Source organism: Stegostoma tigrinum, chromosome 26, assembly GCF_030684315.1.
Source record: "Stegostoma tigrinum isolate sSteTig4 chromosome 26, sSteTig4.hap1, whole genome shotgun sequence".
Taxonomy (NCBI): domain Eukaryota; kingdom Metazoa; phylum Chordata; class Chondrichthyes; order Orectolobiformes; family Stegostomatidae; genus Stegostoma; species Stegostoma tigrinum.
The window spans coordinates 35042351-35064090 of NC_081379.1; the positions used below are offsets into that span (position 1 = coordinate 35042351).

Sequence of the window (21740 nt, forward strand, 5' to 3'; positions counted from 1 at the left end):
TCAGGATAAACCTAGACGAAAACGACTACATCTTTCTCCAGACTTCCTTTGCAAACACATATTCCAGAAGGAAATGTGTGTCTGACAACCATTAAATCTGGTTGTGCCTTCTTGGCTTGCACAGAGGTTCAGCCCTATCTATTCAATTGGAAAACATTAGTTTATGTGGAAGCGGAGGTTTTGGAGAGGTTGAAAAGTTGCAACCAGAATCTCTTGTGCCTAGAAATGTTTCAGACAAGTTCCCAGAAATGTCTGCCTGCAAGTTCAGTTAACTTGATTTCTGATGCAATTTTTAATATTAAGCAGTAATAAGATTCATGTACACCTGTGTTGCAGAAACATGAAGTTGCAATACAGATCTACTTACAAAACACTCAGTTCATATCTTAACTGCCAAAATCATTACTTCCGTGCTTCTTCCTAATTGCATAGCTATTTTATGCTGACAATTTGTGATTAGTTAGTAAAAGCATAAAGTAGAACAACCAAAACAAGTGATTCTTTTTCCCTATCACTAATTGTATGAATTTTTCATCTGGTTTATTTTCTAGGAGAGAGAGTGAAATGCGGATCCCTAATGGTTGGCTGTGTCATCTGGCTCCTGAAATTATTCAACAACTTTCTCCCTCTACAGATGAAGACAAACTCCCATTCTCCAAGCAATCAGATGTATTTGCATTTGGGTTAGTTCACTGCTGTATCATAAAACAAGAACTATATGTCTGGTGTAAGAAAAATAATACATTAAGCAAAACGTTACAGAGAGAGAGAGATAGGAATAGATTCTCAACATCCTATAACTTTAAAACTGTGTTAATGCTTTGATATTAGTCAATTATTTCTTATATATGTTGTGTTGCTAGTTACTTTCCCATCATAAGGCTCATCCGTGTTGGGTTTAGCTACTGTTTCTGAATCTGACGTCTTACTCGGTTGATTGAAATAACTTTCAGGGGGTCTGCAAAACTGCATGAAGGTGATCTAAAGTAGGTCTGACTTTATGGATGGACCACTTGGGTGACTGCTCATGCCACCATGCCAACAAGTAACCTCTCAGGACATGTGAACCCTTTCACATTATTCCATTGAGCTACAGAAAGTCTCTACAGACCCCACTTTGAGAACGATGAACAGAGATTCCACCCCTATTGACTAGTCTGATAGTGGGAGTTGGGGAATCAACTCATTTGAAATTATGGCCCAGTTAGAACTGATTTTCATTATTATATCTTTTAATAACGAGCTGGGTGGTCATAAAAATTTACCCATTGTTTCTGTTGAATAACAATTGTCCAAAGCCTGTTTCTAGGAAGTACATATAAAGTCATTTTTATTTGTCTTTTACGCAGCTTTCTGCTTTCATCTGCTGTTCCAGGTGTCATTACCAAGCACTCTTCTTCAATAATTGAATAGAATTTCTCTTAAACCTTGTGACACCACTTATGGTGATATACAATAATTAATATTGTTATAAAAGTACATCAGGAGCAACCACAACCAAATCTTAAACACAGTTGCTGTATGATTGTATGGCTCTATGACAGAGCATAAATATTTTTTGGATACATTATTTTTAAATGATTAGATGAGAGGATTAATGGCTGCTGTTTGCATTCAATATATTAACATGGAATCTTTGTTCTTTGCCTATCCAATGATTACTCTGCGGAGTTTGTGAAAATTGCTGAAGGTATTTTCCCTTTACTCCAGTACTTCAACAAAACAGCTTAATGAATACATTCACAAGAAAAGAATGTTACAGCATGTCCTGATATTGGTCGTTACTGTATGGATCATTTTATATACTACCACTGTGCAGATAACGTAAAGTGCAAGAAATTAGGTACAAGGGACAGACTAGACTGAATGTTGTCCTCTTTGAAGCAAATATTTTATATGACAACTGTCTGTAAAAATGCAAAGAGTATATCAGTGCATTTAATGAGATTGATTGATTGAACTGGACTTTATATGAGTTGTCTATTCCATACTTTGGGTGATTCAGCCTTTTTTTTATGATTTTCTATTATTAATGTGATGCAAATTTTATAATTTGATTTTCAGTTGAAGCCTTTTATTTTAATAATCACAAGATATGCTGAAATTTTTCTCACATGCTTTCTATGGCAATTTTCAATATTATTCGAACACCTATGAAAGCAACATGACAATATTTATTGTCAAAGTATGTAATGTATTCAAGTGATGAAGGTTGCAATAGAAATGAAAATGTTTAAATTATAGCTCCCTCTTATATTCCAATGAACTTCAGTCGTAGAATGTATTTCATTTACATCTGTTCTAAAAGTCTAAACAAAACATTGCATGATAAGAAAAGTTTTTGTTGTTGCAGTGCAATCTTATTTTAGCTCAACCTTTCTGCTGCTGTAACCTGTTTCAAAAATTCAAGTAGAGATTTGGGTAGTGCTTCTCCTGCCTATTGGGAATGAGTGAAGTGTTACAATTCCTACATCTGTACAATTTTGGAAACACTGTACTGATGGATTGCATGCATTTATTTATTTTTATGACAGAACCATATGGTACGAGTTGCATGCACGTGAGTGGCCTTTCAAGAATCAGCCAACAGATGCGATAATATGGCAAGCTGGGAGAGGAATGAAGCCTAGTCTAAGTCAAATTGGTGTGGGCAAGGAGATTTCGGTATGTAGAAATCAGTTTATTCAGTAGCCTCTGTGCAAAGCAATTTTACCACCTATCCCTAATTTACAATCAATTAGACAATTTCTTTTCTAAATTGGTGCCAATACACTAATATATTACGGAGCCAACAGTAAAAGGTGGTATTTCCCTCTTCTTTTTCTCCACATGCTGAGTTTCCAATCTCAGCCAGGCTATCATGGGAAGGTGTTAAATAGGGCTAAGGAAATTGGATCTCTACTGTCTCTTCTTGTAATTATTGATTCAAACCTACAACAGTAAAGCTTTGAAACAGGCCATCTACTCCCCACTTAATTTGTGGTTAGAGAACTAAACAAAAGAAAAAGATTAAACACATGCAAGGCAAAATTGCAGAACAATGTGCAGGACACTTTTCTGTTGAATGACTACTGTTGTGTGGTAAATAGTGCTGGGATGATTGAATAGCTCAATTTTATGAAAAAAGCATTGTAGAATAAACCCAACAACTACATAACTAGGTATGCGAAGAGTCAGTGCACACATCTGTATTTGTACCATTCTTCCTCTGGGGTAGCTCATTGTAGTTGCCTGTCATGTTAAAGGAAGATCTTTTTGCTGTTTGCAGTTGTTAATTCATGTAGCCAATGTTGTCAATGAACTCAGATGCTATTAAAGCAATGCTGCTTGATTCCAAGCTTACTCCTTGTCCATCTGCCCACCCCGGATTGCAGCCTTCTATCTCTTCCTTTAAATGTTAATATATGATTCAGATCAGCTAAGAAGTTCAAAAGTTGCAAGCACATTGCCTTTAAATCAGCAATTTTTTCTGATCTTCATGGCTATTTTGCTAATACTGTATTCTTGAGAACAGTATTGATGAGCTTTCACACCCATACTTTTAGTAAAGCTTATCATCACTGTATAGTCTTTTCCATCCATAAGTACTTGTTTTAGAACAGGGATATGGTAGCCTGAAATAACCTTTACCTCTCTTTTATACAATGTCAATTTTGAACAACTGGTTAAATGCAATAAAAAATGTTTCAGAAACTAATGTCAGTAATAATTCTGTTACATCTGTATCATTGTTTTCATGGTGTTATTTATAAATCCAAATGTTGAACCTCCAACAATGTCATAACTGCAATGATATTAATTCATCTGGTTCTTGCTATAATTCCCATAAGGAAAATTTAGCAACATTCTGTTTTTAATACCTGTTATACAATGTGTTACCTTTTAGTCCGTGAGCAGTTGAAAATAAATAAATACCTTGTTGGAGCATGTGATTTATAAAATCAATTAGTGCACCTTTTATCTGTTTCCAATTGATTCCAGGATATCTTGCTTTTCTGCTGGGCCTATGAGCAGGAAGAGCGTCCCAGTTTCTCGAAAATCATGGAGCTACTTGAGAAACTTCCCAAGCGAAATCGTCGCCTCTCCCACCCTGGACATTTTTGGAAGTCGGCTGAATACGTTTCCCTTAGCTCCAATGTGTGAAAGTCCAGACACAAATTGATGGATTTCGGATGCACCTTAGCATTTCATGCATTACGTTGCTTTAATGTTTCAAACGGTTGGTGGGAAAACCAGACCAATCCTTCAAAGACGCTCAAGTTGGGAATCAGAGACTGAAACTCCAAGTGAGTGTTTTAAATCTCAATCATGGCCTAATAAAATTTGCAGCAGTAGCAGGCACAATTTAGCACACTCTTTTGGTCACTGCCACTCCAAGCAAAAGGATGAAGGCAGCAGAATGTGGAAATAGCATTTGGTGTAGCTGAGTGGTTTCTTCTAACTTTGAGTTGGTACAAAGGCAGGCGTGGAAAACTCACTTGGAGAAAAGACCAGCTGAGTACAAAACAAAAATTCTTATTCATAAATTCAGTGACACATTTGCCAAAAAACTCAGTCTTGCTTGATACTGTGACTGCTTTGTATCTATCTGCAAATGAGGAAAGTTCCAACTGCTCAGATGGTTTCTCAAAAGAATAATATTGCATAAAGTGTGGAAACCTGATGAGACCACTTTAGTGAAAAAGAGTGCTGTTGTGACTCAGAGAATGTGTGACCATGATTAATGTCCTGTATTTTAGCACAGTGAATAAGATCACACCATTTAAGTTGTGTGATATAAAATTATTTAGAGTAACAATGTAATTATTTGAATTCGATAATATGTACAATCCTAATAATAGAAAGTTGCCACAAAATTGAACACTGGGCTCTTTGTTTGGTCTCTAATTTAAGTCCTGTTGTACTTGGATCTTGTGCCAAGGCAGGAGTTGAAAAAGGTCACAGTATATCCTGAGCATGAATCCAGAATTAGGGTAAACTAAATGGGCTGCATGGTCTTTTCTCATTGCTATCAATTTAATGAAGTTTTTTTTTAATCAGCAACTTTTCTGTCCATTCTGACCTATCACCTGTAATTGGGTTATCCTGTGCTGAATCTCTTTTTTTGTTGCTCATCTCTGGACAGGATATTACAAAAGAACAACTGATATTGGTCACTGGTATCTTTTATCCATATTGTTTAATATCTCAATGACTACAGGCTCATGCCTGACTTCCTGCTGCTCCCTGGCAACTGTTGTCCCATCTACTTCTGCATAGCCACACTGCCAACTGATTGTGCCAACTGTTGCTCTGAAATAAGCAATTTTTAAAAAATATCAAAATTCATTTCAATGCAAACAAAACAACATACAAACATTTCATGAACTCAATTAGTATGTTAACCATAAATCTTTACTTTGGATACATTGGTTCAGCAGGTCTTTGTCATAATTCATTCAGTATACCAGCAAATCATATTATTGTACTACATGGCATCTCAGAGCATGGCTCTGTCTTTATTTCTGAGGCATTTCTGTGTAATTTTTCTACGTGCTTTACTTTATTAAAACATCTTAATGTTTGGAATGCTTTTTCAGTTTAATTGATCCTTTTGAAAATTGAAACTTGTCTGTATAAATGACTGATACCGTCTGTATTTTCATGGCCCTGAGACAGATCACGTCCAGGCAGATGGGATTAGTTTTTAGAATGGCATCATGGTTGGCACAGACATGGTGGCCCAAAGGGCCTGTTCCTGGTCTGGACTGTTCTACGTTCATCTGTGTTTACTAATATTGTTAAATGTGGTCCACAAATTAAAGCTGTAGTTCGCCAAAAAGTGGTATTATCCAGCACTGGAATTTTATTAATCCTTTTCCATGATAGACGTTCGCGCTATCTATGAAGCCTATGTGAATAAAGAGAGAAATTACATTTATGTAGCTCCTTATAATGTTCTCAGTACAGCACAAAATAATTTGTAAGCAGTTGATTACTTTTGAAATAGAGTCTCAGAATTTGGAGACGGGCACACAACCTGAACTAAACTAAAGCAGCAAACTAAATGGCCATTCGATGTTGAGGGAGGGTTGTTGGCCAACAAACTACAGGAAATTTCTACTTGGCCTTGCAAAGTGTCATGGGAGTTTTGCATCCAGTTGAATCACTAACCTTGATTGATCATCTCATATGGAAGACAGGCCTTCCAACAATGCAGCAGTCTCTGAATGCTGCTTTCAAATGCCATCTAAGATTATGTTCTCTAATCTTCAATAGGCATAAAACCACCACTCTTGACTCGGTATTAGGAGTGCTGTCACTAAGCTGTGTTGATAGCAATAGCACAGCTGCACACTGAGTCTGCAGGTGCCATTTAACATGCAGGTACATTGACATTCAGTTCTGGAAGTCACTGGCACGTATAGACCTCAGGGCTATGGGAGCATATATTGACAACAAAGGTTTGGGAAAATCATTCCGCACATATAATGATGCCATTTCCATCAGTTATTTCCCACAGTTCATAAAGGTTATATCATTGCATCTGAGTACCTAAACTTATTTTTAGTTTGAAAGTTTGTTGTAATGAGAAGATACAAAGTCTGAAAATAATAGTCAACTAAATAGCAGTTTTAATATAACTATCTGCACTAAATCATTGCATAAAGTAATATAGTGCCGAACTTGAACTATTCTTTTCCACTAAGTTTCATTTCCGATATATGGCATAAAAACATATTCAGAAGTTATTTGAATTTGGGTTTGTGCCTTTGAACGCATTGCTTATGGCTTATTCACAACAGGAGCTGTCAACTCAGCTGACTCATCTTGAGGTTGTGCATTTGGCCCAAACATCCTCAGCTGTATAGCCCTTTGTCACTTAGGGCAATAGCTTCAACAAAAATTTATTCTTGACAAGCCTACAAAGGTAGGACATAGCGGAACAGCTGTTGGTTGCGATGGCTGATTATGGTTTGTCCATTACAGTTGCAAGAAATGTTATAGATACAAAGCTAGTTTTGATTCTGTTTTTTTTTGGTTTGTGTTTTAATGCCAATTTAGTTTTGTTGTCTTTATCCTTAGATTGTTTCAGTGTTCTCAAGGTTTTGCATTAAGAGTAAGTCACAAGACACAAACGATAGAAACTTGATAACAGAGTGTGGAGCTGGATGAACACAGCAGGCCAAAGCAGCATCTTAGGAGCACAAAAGCTGATGTTTTGGGCCTAGACCCTTCATCAGAAAAACCAAAACGTCAGCTTTTGTGCTCCTAAGATGCTGCTTGGCCTGCTGTGTTCATCCAGCTCCACACTTTGTTATCTTGGATTCTCCAGCATCTGCAGTTCCCAGCATCTCTGATAGAAACTTGTCCTCTTTCATTTCGTCCTTTTTGCATCTTTCAGTCTGCGTTCAGGAAAGGAAGGCATTTAAATTCAGTTTAGCATCAGAGTTTAAGTAGTCAATCCAAACTAAATAAACTAAGCATTTCACATGTTGGAAGTTCAAATAATGTGAGATTAAGGCCCATTCTGGAACATTCGAGATGATAAGTAATTGAAGTTTAACCATTTCATGTAACTAATACAATAATTTGGCATGAGATTTTATGATAAAGGAAAATAAACATATATAATGTAAAACTATCCATAGTAAAAATGAAATATCTATTGAAAAATCGAACAGTCAAATTAATGATATTTCCATATAATTTGCAAATAAAACATTTGTTTTAAAATAATTAGCTAAAACTATTCATTGTTACATGTTAAGTTGGATTTTGTTTCTAAGTTTCATTTGATGTAATATACTTAAGCTTCATGTTTTTTGACAAAATAAAAATAGATTATGACTGCACAGTTTCAATATTTTAGCTTGTCAACAGGTCCAGGAATATTGGTGTTTAATAGGCAAATTGAATTTATGTTTCAGCTCACACAATTTAATAGTTAAAGAAAACAAAGACTTGTAATATTACTGAAAATTTGGAGATATCTTTATCACTGCAATATTCACCATAATTAATGACAACACTGAAAACATAATTTTAAATAAATTTGAAAGTCAGTTGTGCCAATTTCCCTGTCATCCCTTCTTTCTTCTAGCTTCTCAAACACATTTCAATTTTGATTCATTTTTCATGATTTAATCAATATCACAAATCTGATTGTCTTTTCTCTAGCTCTTCTGTTTTCCATCTATTTTAGAAGTGAGAACAACTTTGTTTCAAAATAACCATTGGCACTTCACTCATTAAATTGTAGCTCCTCAGAGTTTATTTTCCTCAGTGATTTGAATGTCAGGATCCAGTCATTGGCTGCGCATTCTTGACCAAAGCAATCAATGATTGCCTATTTTGACAATGAGTGCTGCCAACTAATTATTCTCATCAACAGTTCCCAAAATAGTATGCCCAGGTGCATAAGTTTCTTCACAATATATTTAAGGTCAAGACTACATAGGAATAGTAAACCATTCAATCCTTTAATTTGCTCTGCCTCTAACATGACCGTGACTGCTCATCCAAATCAATGCCTTTTTCCTGTGCTGTCCTGATCCCCACATATCATTAGCATTTAGAAATCTGTCAAACTATACTTAAGCATACTCATTAAATGAGCTTTCACAGCCCTCAAGGGTAGGGAGTTCCAAATGTTCTCAACCACTTGAGGAAAAGAAAACTCTTTTCTCATCTTAGTCCTAAATTAATTCCTCCTTATTTTGAAATTATGTCCCCTGGTTCCCCATGCAGGGGAAGCAACTTACTTATATCCATCCCTTTTACATATTTTGTAAGATTCACTGACAGCACTTCTTTCTTCACAGCTCTAAAGGACCATTTTTCCCAATCAATCTTCATAAGACTATCCTGCCATTCAGGAACAAATCTAGTGACCAATCATGGCATTCCCTCTCTGACAATAGTATCCTTCCTACAGTAAGGACCCAGAACTATACACAGAACTCCGGGTGCATTCTGACAATGTTCTTGTACTCCATCTACAAGGCACAGTCAGGAGTTTGGTGAACTACTGTCCATTTGCTTGGCTGACTACAGCTGCAGTGACACTCAACAAACTCGACAACATCCAAGACAAGGCACTTGCCTGATAGGTCCCCCACCAATGACTGACACGACAGGCCAGCAGTGTCTGCAATCCACAAGATGCATTGTAGTAACTTAGTAAGGATCTAAACCTGAAAGTCTAACAATACTACATCCACTAACTCTCTGTTATCAATTCCGTTAGTAACGTCCTTAAAATCTCCAACATGTCAAACATGATTTCCCATTCTTTGTCAATCAGATCATTATTTGTGCACATCTCCATTTATCACATCATTTATGATGTATTCTAGTATTTTTCCAATTACTTATTGAAATTACGATTGAATTTTGGAAGATGGGCATTAGTGCATCCACTATATCCTTAACAACCTCCTTCCTCATCTAGAATGTAGAATATGGATCCCAGGAACTTATCAACCATGAGTCACATTGATTTCTCCAGCATTGCCATCTCACTAGGATAAATTTCCTTCCGATTCTCATCTTCCTAGTTTCTTGGATCTCTAATTTTGGGAGATTTCTTGACTATCCCTTGGTGAAGACAGACACACAGTAAATGTTTAGCTTCACTGCCATCTTTTTCCCATTGTAAATTCTCCCGACTCTGCCTGTAATAGATCCATAATTGCCTTAGCCACACGTTTCCTTTTGGTGAAATTAAATCACAGGGTGGCATGCTGGCTCAGTGGTTAGCACTGCTGCCTCTCAGCGCCAGGGTTCTGGGTTTGATTCCACCATCAGGTGACTGTCTACGTGGAGTTCGCACATTCTCCTGTGCCTGTGGGTGTCCTCCGGTGCTCTTTTGCAAAGTCCAAAGATGTGCAGTTCAGGTGGATTGGCCATGGGAAATGCAGGGTTACAGGGATGGGGTGGGCTAGGTCTGGGTAGGATACTCTTTATAGAGTAGGATCTGGACTTGGGGTGCTGAATGTAGGCATTCTAAACCGGCTTTGACAGACCACTTTGATGCTTTGTTTTGCTACTTCGCATGAATATTCTATTCTTCTTTGCTGTATTCTAAAATCCTCACAATCCCCAGGTTTGCTATTATTTCTGGCAACATAGACTTTTTCTTCTAATCTTTTATAATTCTTAAATTCCTTAATTAGCCATTGTTGAATGAAAATTTTAGGCTTTTTGTGTCTTGAATGATTGTTTAGTTGCTCTAAGCTTTGCCATAATTATACTTTCCCAATATCATACTTTTAAAAGTTTTGTCCCAATTAACCTGCTGACTTTGTCTTTTTGACATTATTCCTCATTGTAAGTTCAGCCAGTGAGGCAACACACCATCTTGGAGTTATGTTTCTGCCACCTAAAGGCCTGCTTTCTCAATCTATATTCCACTTTTCTACTTCCTGTTGCCAGCTTTACTTCCTTAGAATTATTGTCAGTGTCCAATTCCCCTGAGAAACAGGCGCAAACAACATACCCACCAATGACACAAGCAAATCCTGCAAGGGTTTTAGTCCTGGTGCTGTTGAGGTATAATACATCCTCCTACCTGCCCCAGAACTGGCCCAAATGCCTCAAAATTCTGATGTCCTCCCTCCTGCTCCAATTCTCCAAGAACCCAACCAATCCTCCTATTCCTCTAATTACTAGCTGCCACATTAGGAGCAGTCCTGACATTAATGTTCTTGGTGCCCTGCTTTCACTTTCCTTCCTAACTCCCTAAAATCTGCCTACAGGACTGCATCCCTCTTCCTAACTGCGTTATGGATACCGATGAACTCTTGCTGTTCACCCTCTCCCCAGATGGGGAGGCGATGGTCTAGTGGTATCATTGCTAGACTGTTCATCCAGAAACCCAGATAATATTCTGGGGACCCGGGTTCGAATCCCACCATGGCAGACAGTGGAATTTGAATTCAATAAAATATTTGGAATTAAGAATCTAATGATGACCATGAATCCATTGTCGAATGTTGGAAAACTCACCTGGTTCACTAATGTCTTTTAGGGAAGGAAACTGCCACCCTTATTTGGTCTGGCCTACATGTGACTCCAGACCCACAACAATGTGGGTGACTCTTAACTGCTCTCTGGGCAATTAGGGATGGGCAATAAATGCTGGCCTAGCCAGTGATGCCTACATCCCGAAACAAATAAAGAAACGAAAATGTCCTGCAGGCCACTCCGTGACATCCTTGACCTCGGCACCAGAAAGATAATTCATCATCCTGGAGTCACATTTAATGACATAGATTGCCTGTCTGATCCCCTTACTATGGAACCCCCTATCGCAATTGCTCTTCCTCCCCTCCCCTGATCTTTTCCCTTTGTGACTATAACATGGGTGTCTCAGTTATGCTAGTGTTCCTGCACTGTGCTAACCCAGAGTTTGCTGCATGTTTGGCAGGAAGCTGTTAATTTTCAGTGATGTGAGATGCACTTCAGAAGTTTTTTTTTGCCTAGATCATTCATGCCAACATGAATGGCAGAAGTCTGGGCTTATTGGCTGAAAGGCAATATGAAGGGCACTGGAAGACTGACAGTTATGGAGCCATGAATACATTCATCTCGAAGGAGGGCAGGAGGTTCATTTACCATGCAACTACTGGCACCACCCAATGCGATGCCTCAGCAATTCCAGTAATCTGTTGTGGACGGGGGTGCATGTTTCCTTGATCACTGGTACCCACAGCCAAAACTGCAACAGTCTCCACTTTCATGACACCAAGAGCCTTTACAGAGCTTTAATCAATGCTGCAGTGGGAGCTAACACATTGGTGTTGACACCATGCCAAGCATTGCAAGCAAATGCAATGGAATTTGCCATCATTTGCATTCTGGAGATGATAGGACCCAATCTCAGTATGATGCCGAATGTCAACAGAGTCTAACACCAACACAGGGCTGCAAATACACCCAGTATCTCCATGCACTAGGATTATAGAATCCCTGCAGTATGGAGGCAGGCCATTTGGCTCATCAAGACTACATCACCCCTCCAAAGAGCATATCTGCATCCTATCCACATAACCTCACCTTTCACATGGCTAGTCCATCTAACCTGCATATGTTCATCAGTGCTCACCTGTATAATACTCCATCTAGATTTCCTCTGAGTCCTGTGTAGCAGGGCCTTCAATTAGCTGGCACGCAAACTGTTTGTTTCTTCCCTGCCTGGTTGCAGGACTCATGCTTGGTGACTGAACGCTTGTAAATCCCAGTTCTGTACAGGGTGCAGTGCCATTATCTAACCCAGTGGCTGTGGCTGTTTGATCCAATGAAAGCATATTAATTTATTACTGTTTATTGTATTATAATTTATTATATTTTAATTTTTAATATTAATTATTATGGTTTCTATGCGGGATTCCAGATTTTTTAAATATGAATGAAATTGTATCGAAATACAAGTGGTATAACATCTTCAATGGCGGAAATATCTCAAGGCACTCAACAGAAGCATCACCAGTCAAAAACTGAACAGAGGAGTGAGAAATTAGGATGGCTAAACAAAACTTGCATGAGATAAGTAAGTTTCAAGGATAATCTTCAAGGAGGAGAGTGATTACACTTTCTCCTAAGCACTAAATGGTTTTCCAGTCTTACTGCCATCCAAAACCTCTGTATTCTTTCAAATCTGGTCGCTCCATTTGCCTATCATTGGTAGCAGTGCCTTAAGAAGCTTAGCACCTAAGCTTAGGTGCTAAACTTCTTAAGGTACTGCTACCAATGATGGGCAAATGGAGTGACCAGATTTGGAAGAATACAGAGGTTTTGGATGGTAGTAAGACTGGAAGACATAACAGAGATAAGGAGTTGCAAACCTGCGGAGGAATTTGAACGTGAGGATGAGAATTTTATTAGGCATGGTGGAATGGACTGAGTGCTATTGTAGGTCAGTGAGCATGGTGTAATTGAGTGTGTGTGGCTTTTTTTGATTAATATAAAGTAATTCTCTATATTGACTCAGTTGAAATTTCATGTTTACATCATGTAAACAATAAGAATAATTATGTACCTCTTTAAAGTCAAGGCATTCATTGTTTGTTTGGTATCTTTGAACATCACACTTCCCAGTGCAGCACAAGTGGTAGGAAGGAAACTTTCAGATTGTTGGGTGGGGCAAACGAAAGAAAAATGGCACTTCTTATTCCACAAAAGAGAGTGTTCTGTACAAATCGTCATATATGAGGAGAACATTGGCACTTTAGCTATGGTAAAATTTCTCCAGCATCAATTACGTTAGAAGCACACCTACTGGTTTCAAAAAGCATTACCCGTTGTTAGACAGCACATTGACAGCTTTGCCTCAAGGTGACTCTTAGGATTTTGTTTAAACAGGTTACAGAAGTAAGTGGACAATCAAGATGCGTCTCATTTAGTTGTTGTCATGGGGAGGAGGAAGCTTAGAAGACATTTCATCCATGCTATTTTTGATAAAAGTATATAGATGTGCAGATTATTCCTTCACTTGACAAACTAAGGATAGTCTGAAAGAAGAAATGCTGTTTCTTAAAGTCATGACAGATTTAGGGAACTATTTCAGATGAGAAAAAGATAATCTAGTGTTAATTTAAATTTAATGCAGAGTTTTATATTTAATTATTTTTGATTCTTTGTGAGTTATTTCAGCTGGGAAGTTTGTCTCAATTTGTACATTACATTTTGCTGGGGAAAAATGTCTGAGAAAATCTCACTCCAATTTTAACATTGGCTCCTACAGAAACTTACAACTTGCTTAGAGTCATTTCAACTAAAGCTGCAATTTCTCCAAATGTAACGAGGACACTGATTGAGGAATTACTGTACATGTAGCAGTGTTTTAGATGAGCTCACGTTTGTGGAGAATAGAAGGTGAAAGAGTATCCAAGAGAGCATTTAAATACAATCATTGAACCTGGTTGTAACAAAAGCTTAGATGGGGGTTTCAGCCATAGAATAACTGAGGCATGGGCAATGCTACTAAAGTAGGCAGCCTTTGTCATCAAGCTCAGATCAAGATTGGGTGAAACATCAAGGACATAAGCATTCGGGTTAAATGTGTAGTCAGTGGACAAAGGAGGATGACTGGAGAGTGGCTATTGTGCCATTATTTAAGCAAGGAAGATCCAGGGAACTACAAACCGGTGAGCCTGACACCAGTGGTGGGTAAGTTGCTGGAGGGGTTTCTGAGAGACAGGATCTACATGCATTTGGAAAGGTAGGGATAGTCAGCATGGCCTTGTGCATGGGAAATCATGTCTCGCACATTTGATTGAGTTTTTTAAAAGAGGTGACCCTGAAGGTAGATGAAAGCAGAGCAGTAAACATTTTCCCCTTAGACTTTAGCAAGGCCTTCCAACCAGACAGACTGGTTACCAAGGTTAGATCACATGGGATCCAGGGAGAGAAAGCCAGTTGGATATAAATTGGCTTGACTGTGGGAGAGGGAGGATAGCAGAGAGTTGTTGTTCAGATTGGAGAACTGTGACCAGCAGTTTGCCGCAAGGATAGGTGCTGAGTCCACTGTTGTTCGTCATTTGTATATTTGGATGAGCATTTCAGTGGCATGGTTAGTAAGTTTGTGGATGACACCTAAATAGATGGTGTAGTGGATAATGAAGAAGATTATCAACGAGTACAATGGGATCTTGATCAACTTGGCCAGTGGGCTGAGGAATGGAAGATGGATAAATGCTAGGCATTGCAATTTGGTAAGACAAACCAGGGCAGGACTTACACGGTTAATGCAAGGATCCTGGGGAGTGTTGTTGAACAGAGAAACTTAGGGATGCAGGTACATATTTCCTTGAAAGTGGTGTCACTGTTGGCACACTTGCCTTCAGTCAGGGCATTGAATACAGGAGTTGTGCCATCATGTTATGACTGTACACAATATTGGTAAGGCCACATTTGGAGAATGCATACAATTCTGATTGCCCTGCTATAGGAATGATATTATACTGGAAAGGGTGCAAAAAAGGTTTACAAAAATGTTGCTGAGACTGGAAGATTTGAATTATAAAGAGAGGTTGGAGAGGCTTGGACTGTTTTTTTTCCCGTGGAGCGCTGGAGTCTGAGGGGTGACCTTATAGAAGTTTATAAAGTCATAAGGGGATTAGGTAAGGTGAATAACCAAAGTCTTGTCCCCAGGGTAGTGCAGCCCAAAACTTAAGGCGTAGGTTTAAGGTGAGAGAGGAAAGATTTAAAAGGGAACTGAGGGGCAACTTTTTCATGCAGAGGGTGGTGTGTATATGAAACAAGCTGCCAGAGGAAGTGGTGGAGGTGAGTACCATTACAACATTTATAAGACATTTGCACAGGTACATGGATAGGACATTTTAAAGGGATATTGGCCTAGTTCAGTTTTAATAAAACCTGGTCAGCATAGAACATTGAACATAACAGCGCAGTACAGGCCCATTGGCCCTCGATGTTGCACTGACCTGTGAAACCAATCTGAAGCCCATCTGTCCTATATCTATCACCCCTCAATTTAAAGCTATGACCCCTTGTGCTAGCCATCACCATCCCAGGAAAAAGGCTCACATTGTCCACCTTGCATGGACAGGGTGGGCTGAAAGGTCTGTTTCCATGCTGAATGAATCTAGGACTCAATGAACCAGTAGCAAGGGGGCTAATGACAGGGCTGAAGATCCTGGCTGTAGCTATCCTGATATCCAGACTTACATATCCCAATCTTTCTTATTATTCTGTGTAGCACATAAGTGCTGCACATAGCCTCTTATGCAGTTACTGATCCAATTTGAAAAAACATGCTTGTGTGCAGTATCCATAGAAACATGCAGATGTAATTACCCAGATGATATTGTGTCTCTTGCCTAATTTGTATAAGACATTCAAGATGCCTCTTGATTAACGATCGTTGATACATCTTAACTAGTGCTGCCTGGAGCATGTTGGGTTCAATACCAATTACTTTCAGAATATCATAAAATAGAATTGCAGAAGTCAACAGTTTCACAGAATATGACTTTATTCCTGGTATTCTTTACTGTTATTATTTAGAGAAATTGTGATTAGGGAAACTATTGCACTGAAAGGTTGATTGTGTGTATTTCTGGGTGATTATTACACCAGTTAATCCCAGCTGAATCTGTTAGTAAAGGAAATATTTCAATAATGTCAACATACCAATAGATTGTGCTGAACTAGAGTGCAAGTTAAAATGATAATCTGTAATAATTATAGCGAGATAAGAGTCTGTAAACCTGTATTAAATACCAGTGTGCAAATCCCCTCTTTCCCTGCAGTATTATTTAAAATACTTTACATTCCAATTAAAGTTAATTTCATACACATTTTCTTCTCTCTGACATTTTGCTAAGATCTGCAGAATCAGGCTACTGTTTTCAAAGGTCTATCGTTATTCAAATGTGATTAATTAACAATCATTCTGCTTTTCTAACATAAGCATTCCATTATTGTTGTTTCTTAGGGCTGGAGCTGGCAGCCATTACTAAAGTAATTGTGTATTTTATATGAGTCACTCTATTGTTTTAGTTTTTCAGTTTTAAATATATGTAGCGTTAAAATTGCTCCCAAAGCTGTGACCTGCACAGATTAAATACATTGCTTTCAGTTTCTTGTTTTCACATGAGATAGTCTGTTGTTTTACAAAGAAATTAACTCAAGTTAGGAATACAGTGAACTATAAAAATAAGAGATGGTTGAAGTTTTAACACAAAAGCCAGCTGAATTGCTGACATTTGATTTACTCCCCCTGTGAATATCCTGTTACTGCATACAAAATGTTTATTCTGCTTTAGAATTGCTAGGTGGCATGCCTCTATTCACAACAGTGCCCCAATTTGTTAAGCTTCAATTTATTAGTAAGAATTTTGTCCACACATCTTTGCTCATGGGGCTAACAGCAGATGTCATTTTACTTGATTGGTCAAACAATTGCTATTTCCATTTAAACACAATGTTCTGGTCTGTGTGCTGTTGGCCCCCAAAGGAGGAATCCTGCATGAAAATGTAGGAACTTTCAGTTTTCAAACACTAGTTTCTGTGACTGCAATTATTTTTGGTGGCCATGTAAAGTAAATAACCATCAACCACAATCATCTTGCCTTAATGATTATTATTTCATGCTGTTCAAGCAGCGAGCAATCCCTCAGCCCATTGTCAAAGTTCTTTCATCCATCTGTAGAGTGCAAGGCATTTGAAAACAAACGTAAATGTGCAATTAGATGTTAAGTTTTCACTAAAGCTAGAAATCACTGAAATAAAGAGTATTATACTGTGATTTTGTTTTAATAACAAAAGTCAGGCCCCTGGACGCAAAGAGGACACCATGTGTACAAATGTGTCATTGACAGAGAGAAATAAAAATAGGAGCTATTGGAAAAATAGTGTCTATCCCAAAAGTTAGGCTACTGATTGGTCACAGCTAAAGAGTGGGTGATGTACGAAGAGGAATGAACTGCAGATAAAAAAAAATTATTACCTGTATAGCCACTGTCAACCTCTTGAGATCTGTTCAAGGAAAATCACCCAGCACTAGGTGGGTGTGCTAGAGAAATTCAACTTGACCAGCAGCATCTGTCAAGAGAGAAAAGCAGTTAATGTTTTGAGTCAAATAGCACTCCCTTTCGAACTGAACTTGTCGTATGCCAACTTGTTTGTTTCTCTTACTTATAGAGTCATAGAGATGTCCAGTCATATAGCATAGAAACAGGCCCTGCAGTCCAACTTTTCCATGCCGACCACATTTCCCAAATTAAACTAGTCCCATCTGTCTGTGTTTGGTCCATATCCCTCTAAACATTTCCTATTCATGTACCCGCCCAAATATCTTTTAAATGTTGTACTGTATCTGCATCTGCCACTTCCTCTGGTAGCTTACTCCACATACAAATCATCCTCGGTGTGAAAAAGTTGTCCCTCACATCCCTTTTAAAACTTTCTCCCCTGCCCTTATAATTATGCTGTCTAGTATTGAACCCCCCTACCCAAGGGAAAAGACCTTTATATTCACCTTATCTAAGCCCCTCATGATTCATGAGTGACCTCTACAAGGTCAGTCCTCAACCTCCAATGCTCTAGAGAAAAGAAGTCCCCGCCTATCCAACCTCCTTATAACAGAAAATGTCCAGTCCCAGTAATATCCTTGTAAATCTTTTCGGCACCTCTCCAATTAAATACCATCCTTCCTATAGCAGGGCAACCAGGACTATACACAGAACTCAAGTAATGACCTCACATATGTGTAACCACAAATGACATCCCCATTCCCATACTCAAGGATTCTTTAAAAGATCTAGTTCATCTCCTAACACCCAGTTTGATTTGAAGACCCTGCACCCAAATCTTAACCTAATGTTTCGCCTCTTAGCTGTTACTGGCCCTTGTTTGTGTCACAAGCATTTTTTTTGTCTATACTTTCAGACCTCCACAATTTCCAGTTTTCTGTTTTATCTTAGCTTCACCATCCCAATGGCATGAAAGACATAGCAAGAAGTTTAGAAGATACGATCGTAATTAAGAAGGGCTCAACTGTAAAGTTACAGCACAGAACAGTTATGGGCATGAAGGAATGTTGTCATTGAATGTGTTTATGATATGTTATGTGCAGAAATTTTAAATTGCAGTAAGGAATGTTTTAACAATAGAAGTAATTGGGGTTATGCAAGTTACATAGTAGGTTTCATAGTATGACCTTGGGGTGGCACACCTAGAAAAGCAGCTTCCTAGTATGGAATCGGCTTCAAATAACTCAGGTTCAACTCACTGACTCTCACTGCCAGCACACAGTGCAAAATGCTCAATGGAAATGCCATGTGTGTGTGTGGGGCAACAACAGGTAACAAAAGGCTGGTGGCTACCTAAATACTGGATTGTTTTCACTTCTGTGGTTATTAATGATTTAAGGACCTTTATGAACAGAAATGCTGACAGTCACATAAAAACTGTTCTTCCAATGAAGTATGGTCCTGTATTCAGGAACAGCCCAAGGCTCCATTCTAAACAGTAGCCTGAACGATGCCTGTCAGTCACAATGTGAGGTGACTTTCCATTAACACTCTTGGCTTGTAAGTTTTGCTGTTGTCATACAAGTGCTATATGTGCCACAGTTTCCTATTATCCTGTGTACTGTTTTGCCACGTCATGAGATATTTTGTATGTTGGATGTGGTAGTGACCCTATATCTCCACTCCCAGTAATAAAACTGTTCCCATAACATTTCTTGTATGTACTAAAGCCAGAAGCAGCTTATTGCATAAAAGAATACCTAAATGTGTCAACCTCCTGCCTCTGCTTAGTCTGCTGGCATTTTCCTGCAGAATTTTGGAGTCTCATTCACAGAATGTCCCATCCACACATTCTGATGCAATTTTGTGTCATGACGTGAGCAGCCAAACCATTGACACTGAGCAGCTTGTGCATATCTCAGCATTGTTGTTGTGAGGTCTTCGACATGTCAGAAGCAAATAGTTTTGCAGAGCCAAATCCATGCATTTAGCAAAACGGAGGAACAACCAACTGCTCAAAATTGTTAGATCTGTGAAAAAACATCATAGCACTAATGTTGGCTTATGGGGAGTTCACTTTTTTTGTGCCTAGGAGAGCTTATTAACTGTGAGACTGACTCAGCTCAGGTAAAATGCCAATTGATTTAATTAGGAGGAAGTTGAAGTGCAGTGCAAACTTACGTACATATACCGTGTGAATCATTTGTTGGGTGATCCACATATGTTTCATTAACATACCCACACAGCAGGATTCATAGGAGGTAATTTTAACTTAACTCACTGGTCTGGGAACCCAAATGACCCAGTTACAACTGGTCAGTGCTGACAAAGTCACTGTTGAAATTGATCCCTTCGGTTTGCCAACGGTTGTAAATTACCCTCTTTTTGTGATATCTGCTGTATCTACAGGAAAGGGGAGCCCACCATACCTCCAGGGACATCCAAAGAACACTACATACCTCAGCATCCCCAGCTGCCAACACTGATATACGTACAAAACAATGTCTGGGAACAAACCTTACCTGCCATTATACCGCTCCCAGTTATTGAATTTCATTTTCCTTTTGGCTGATGGTGCTCTCCCACTTCAGCAAGCAGTTTTATTGGCTGCCCTTCAACATTAATTCTACTAATGCATTCCACAATCTCACAACCATCTGAGTTAATAAACTTTCTCCTGCTCTCTATACTAAATCTTAATTCTGAGTCCTCTCACTCTGGACCTTTTTAGTAGCTCATTCTAATCTATCTTCTCTCATCACTTCATGATTTTTATCACTCCTATCAAATCAGCCTATGCTTGTTACTGCACAATTGAGAACAGATCGAATACTTCAATATTTCCCTGTTTTTGTATTTCTTTATATCAGGCAGTGTTCTAATGTTTTGTTCCCTTTCTATTGCCATATGAATCTTTTTCTGTTAGTGTGGCTCAAAACTGCAAACAGTATACCAACTGTGGTATTACAATAGTGTTTATACATATTCAACATTATGCCCTTTATATTCTTTATTTATTGCTATTAAACTAAGCAAGACAGTTTTAATGTCTTGTGACCCTGAACCCCCAAATACCTTGACTGAAGGACCTGTTCCGGGCTGTATATCTCTATGTCTCTATACATATGATATTTCACAGAACTGAACTCAAAAGAGAACGCCTCCTTGACATAACCAAGACATATTCACCTTATACACATTGAATTCCATCTGTCACTTATTTTACCCATTCTACCACGCCATCAATTCGCCTGTGGCCTCTTCTGATCCCCAGCATTATGCATGAGTCTAATTATTTTTTCTTCATCTGGATGGTAATTTTATTATTAATTGCATTTTCCAACATTTTGTCAGCTTGTTATCTTGGATACTCCAGCATTTGCAGTTCCTATTATCTCTGATACAGAGGACCCTGAAAGATCTCTTCTGGTGTCTTTGCTTTTTTTGGATGCATCGCTTCAGATCCTCAATACTCTGGGCTAACTGTTTCATTCTTTTGGCTAAGTCTGAGTTATGTCAACATTTTTAGGTTAGGATTTCTCATCCCAAGGGCTAATGAGTTCTCTTTTATCATTATTTTATAAAATGTGTTTCATAAATTGCATACCACATCCCACGGCATCTCTCACAACTTATTTTCACCCCACCTTGCCACATGCCATTCCCAGAATCACTTACCAATCAGCAGACATTCCAGGAATTCAAAGGTATCCCTTCCTCCACACCATATTTAAAAGCCCATTGTTCATCAGGCCATGCACAGCTAATCCCTAGCTGGCTTGTATGGTATGACGTTTGCCCCGGATATGGGAGATAGTGGGAAACCAGCTCCCCTAGAGCAGCTGCTGGACAGGGTGTTACAGAGGCAGGACTTCCTCTTGCCCCTGGACCAGGAGTGAAGTGCATGATACAACACGATGCCAACCTGGTACAAGGCTGTCATCCTGGTTAAAGCAACCTCAGTCATCTGGAGGAATGCCCAGCAACATAGGAAGAATGTCAATGTTCTTCTCCACTTTGGCAAAGTAAGATCTACCAATTTGCCTCTGATACCTCTCACTCACTCACTCTCTGCTACTCTACCCACCTCCCATGAAGGCTCATGCTCACCACTCACTTGTTTGGTGAGTTTGATAATATTGGAATCTTGAATATTGTGGCACTAACAAGACATTTGACAAGCGTTAAATCTGGTCAATTGCTATCTCACCCCTGTCTAGCAAGAATCAGACTACATTGCTTATGAAAAGCATAAAAGAT

The 21740-nt window shown here is 38.7% G+C and overlaps 1 protein-coding gene across 1 annotated transcript in view; it reads left to right on the top strand.

Annotated features, from left to right (window-relative positions):
• The window catches only part of ksr2 (kinase suppressor of ras 2), a 304655-nt gene extending 298559 nt beyond the window's left edge, over window positions 1–6096 (top strand). Inside the window, exons 18-20 of the mRNA XM_048555715.2 lie at window positions 552–683; window positions 2535–2664; window positions 3982–6096. Coding sequence (XP_048411672.1) covers window positions 552–683; window positions 2535–2664; window positions 3982–4143 — 424 coding nt within the window. The 3' untranslated portion in view covers window positions 4144–6096. The remainder of the gene's footprint in view (window positions 1–551; window positions 684–2534; window positions 2665–3981) is intronic.
• The last annotated feature ends 15644 nt before the right edge of the window (window positions 6097–21740 follow it).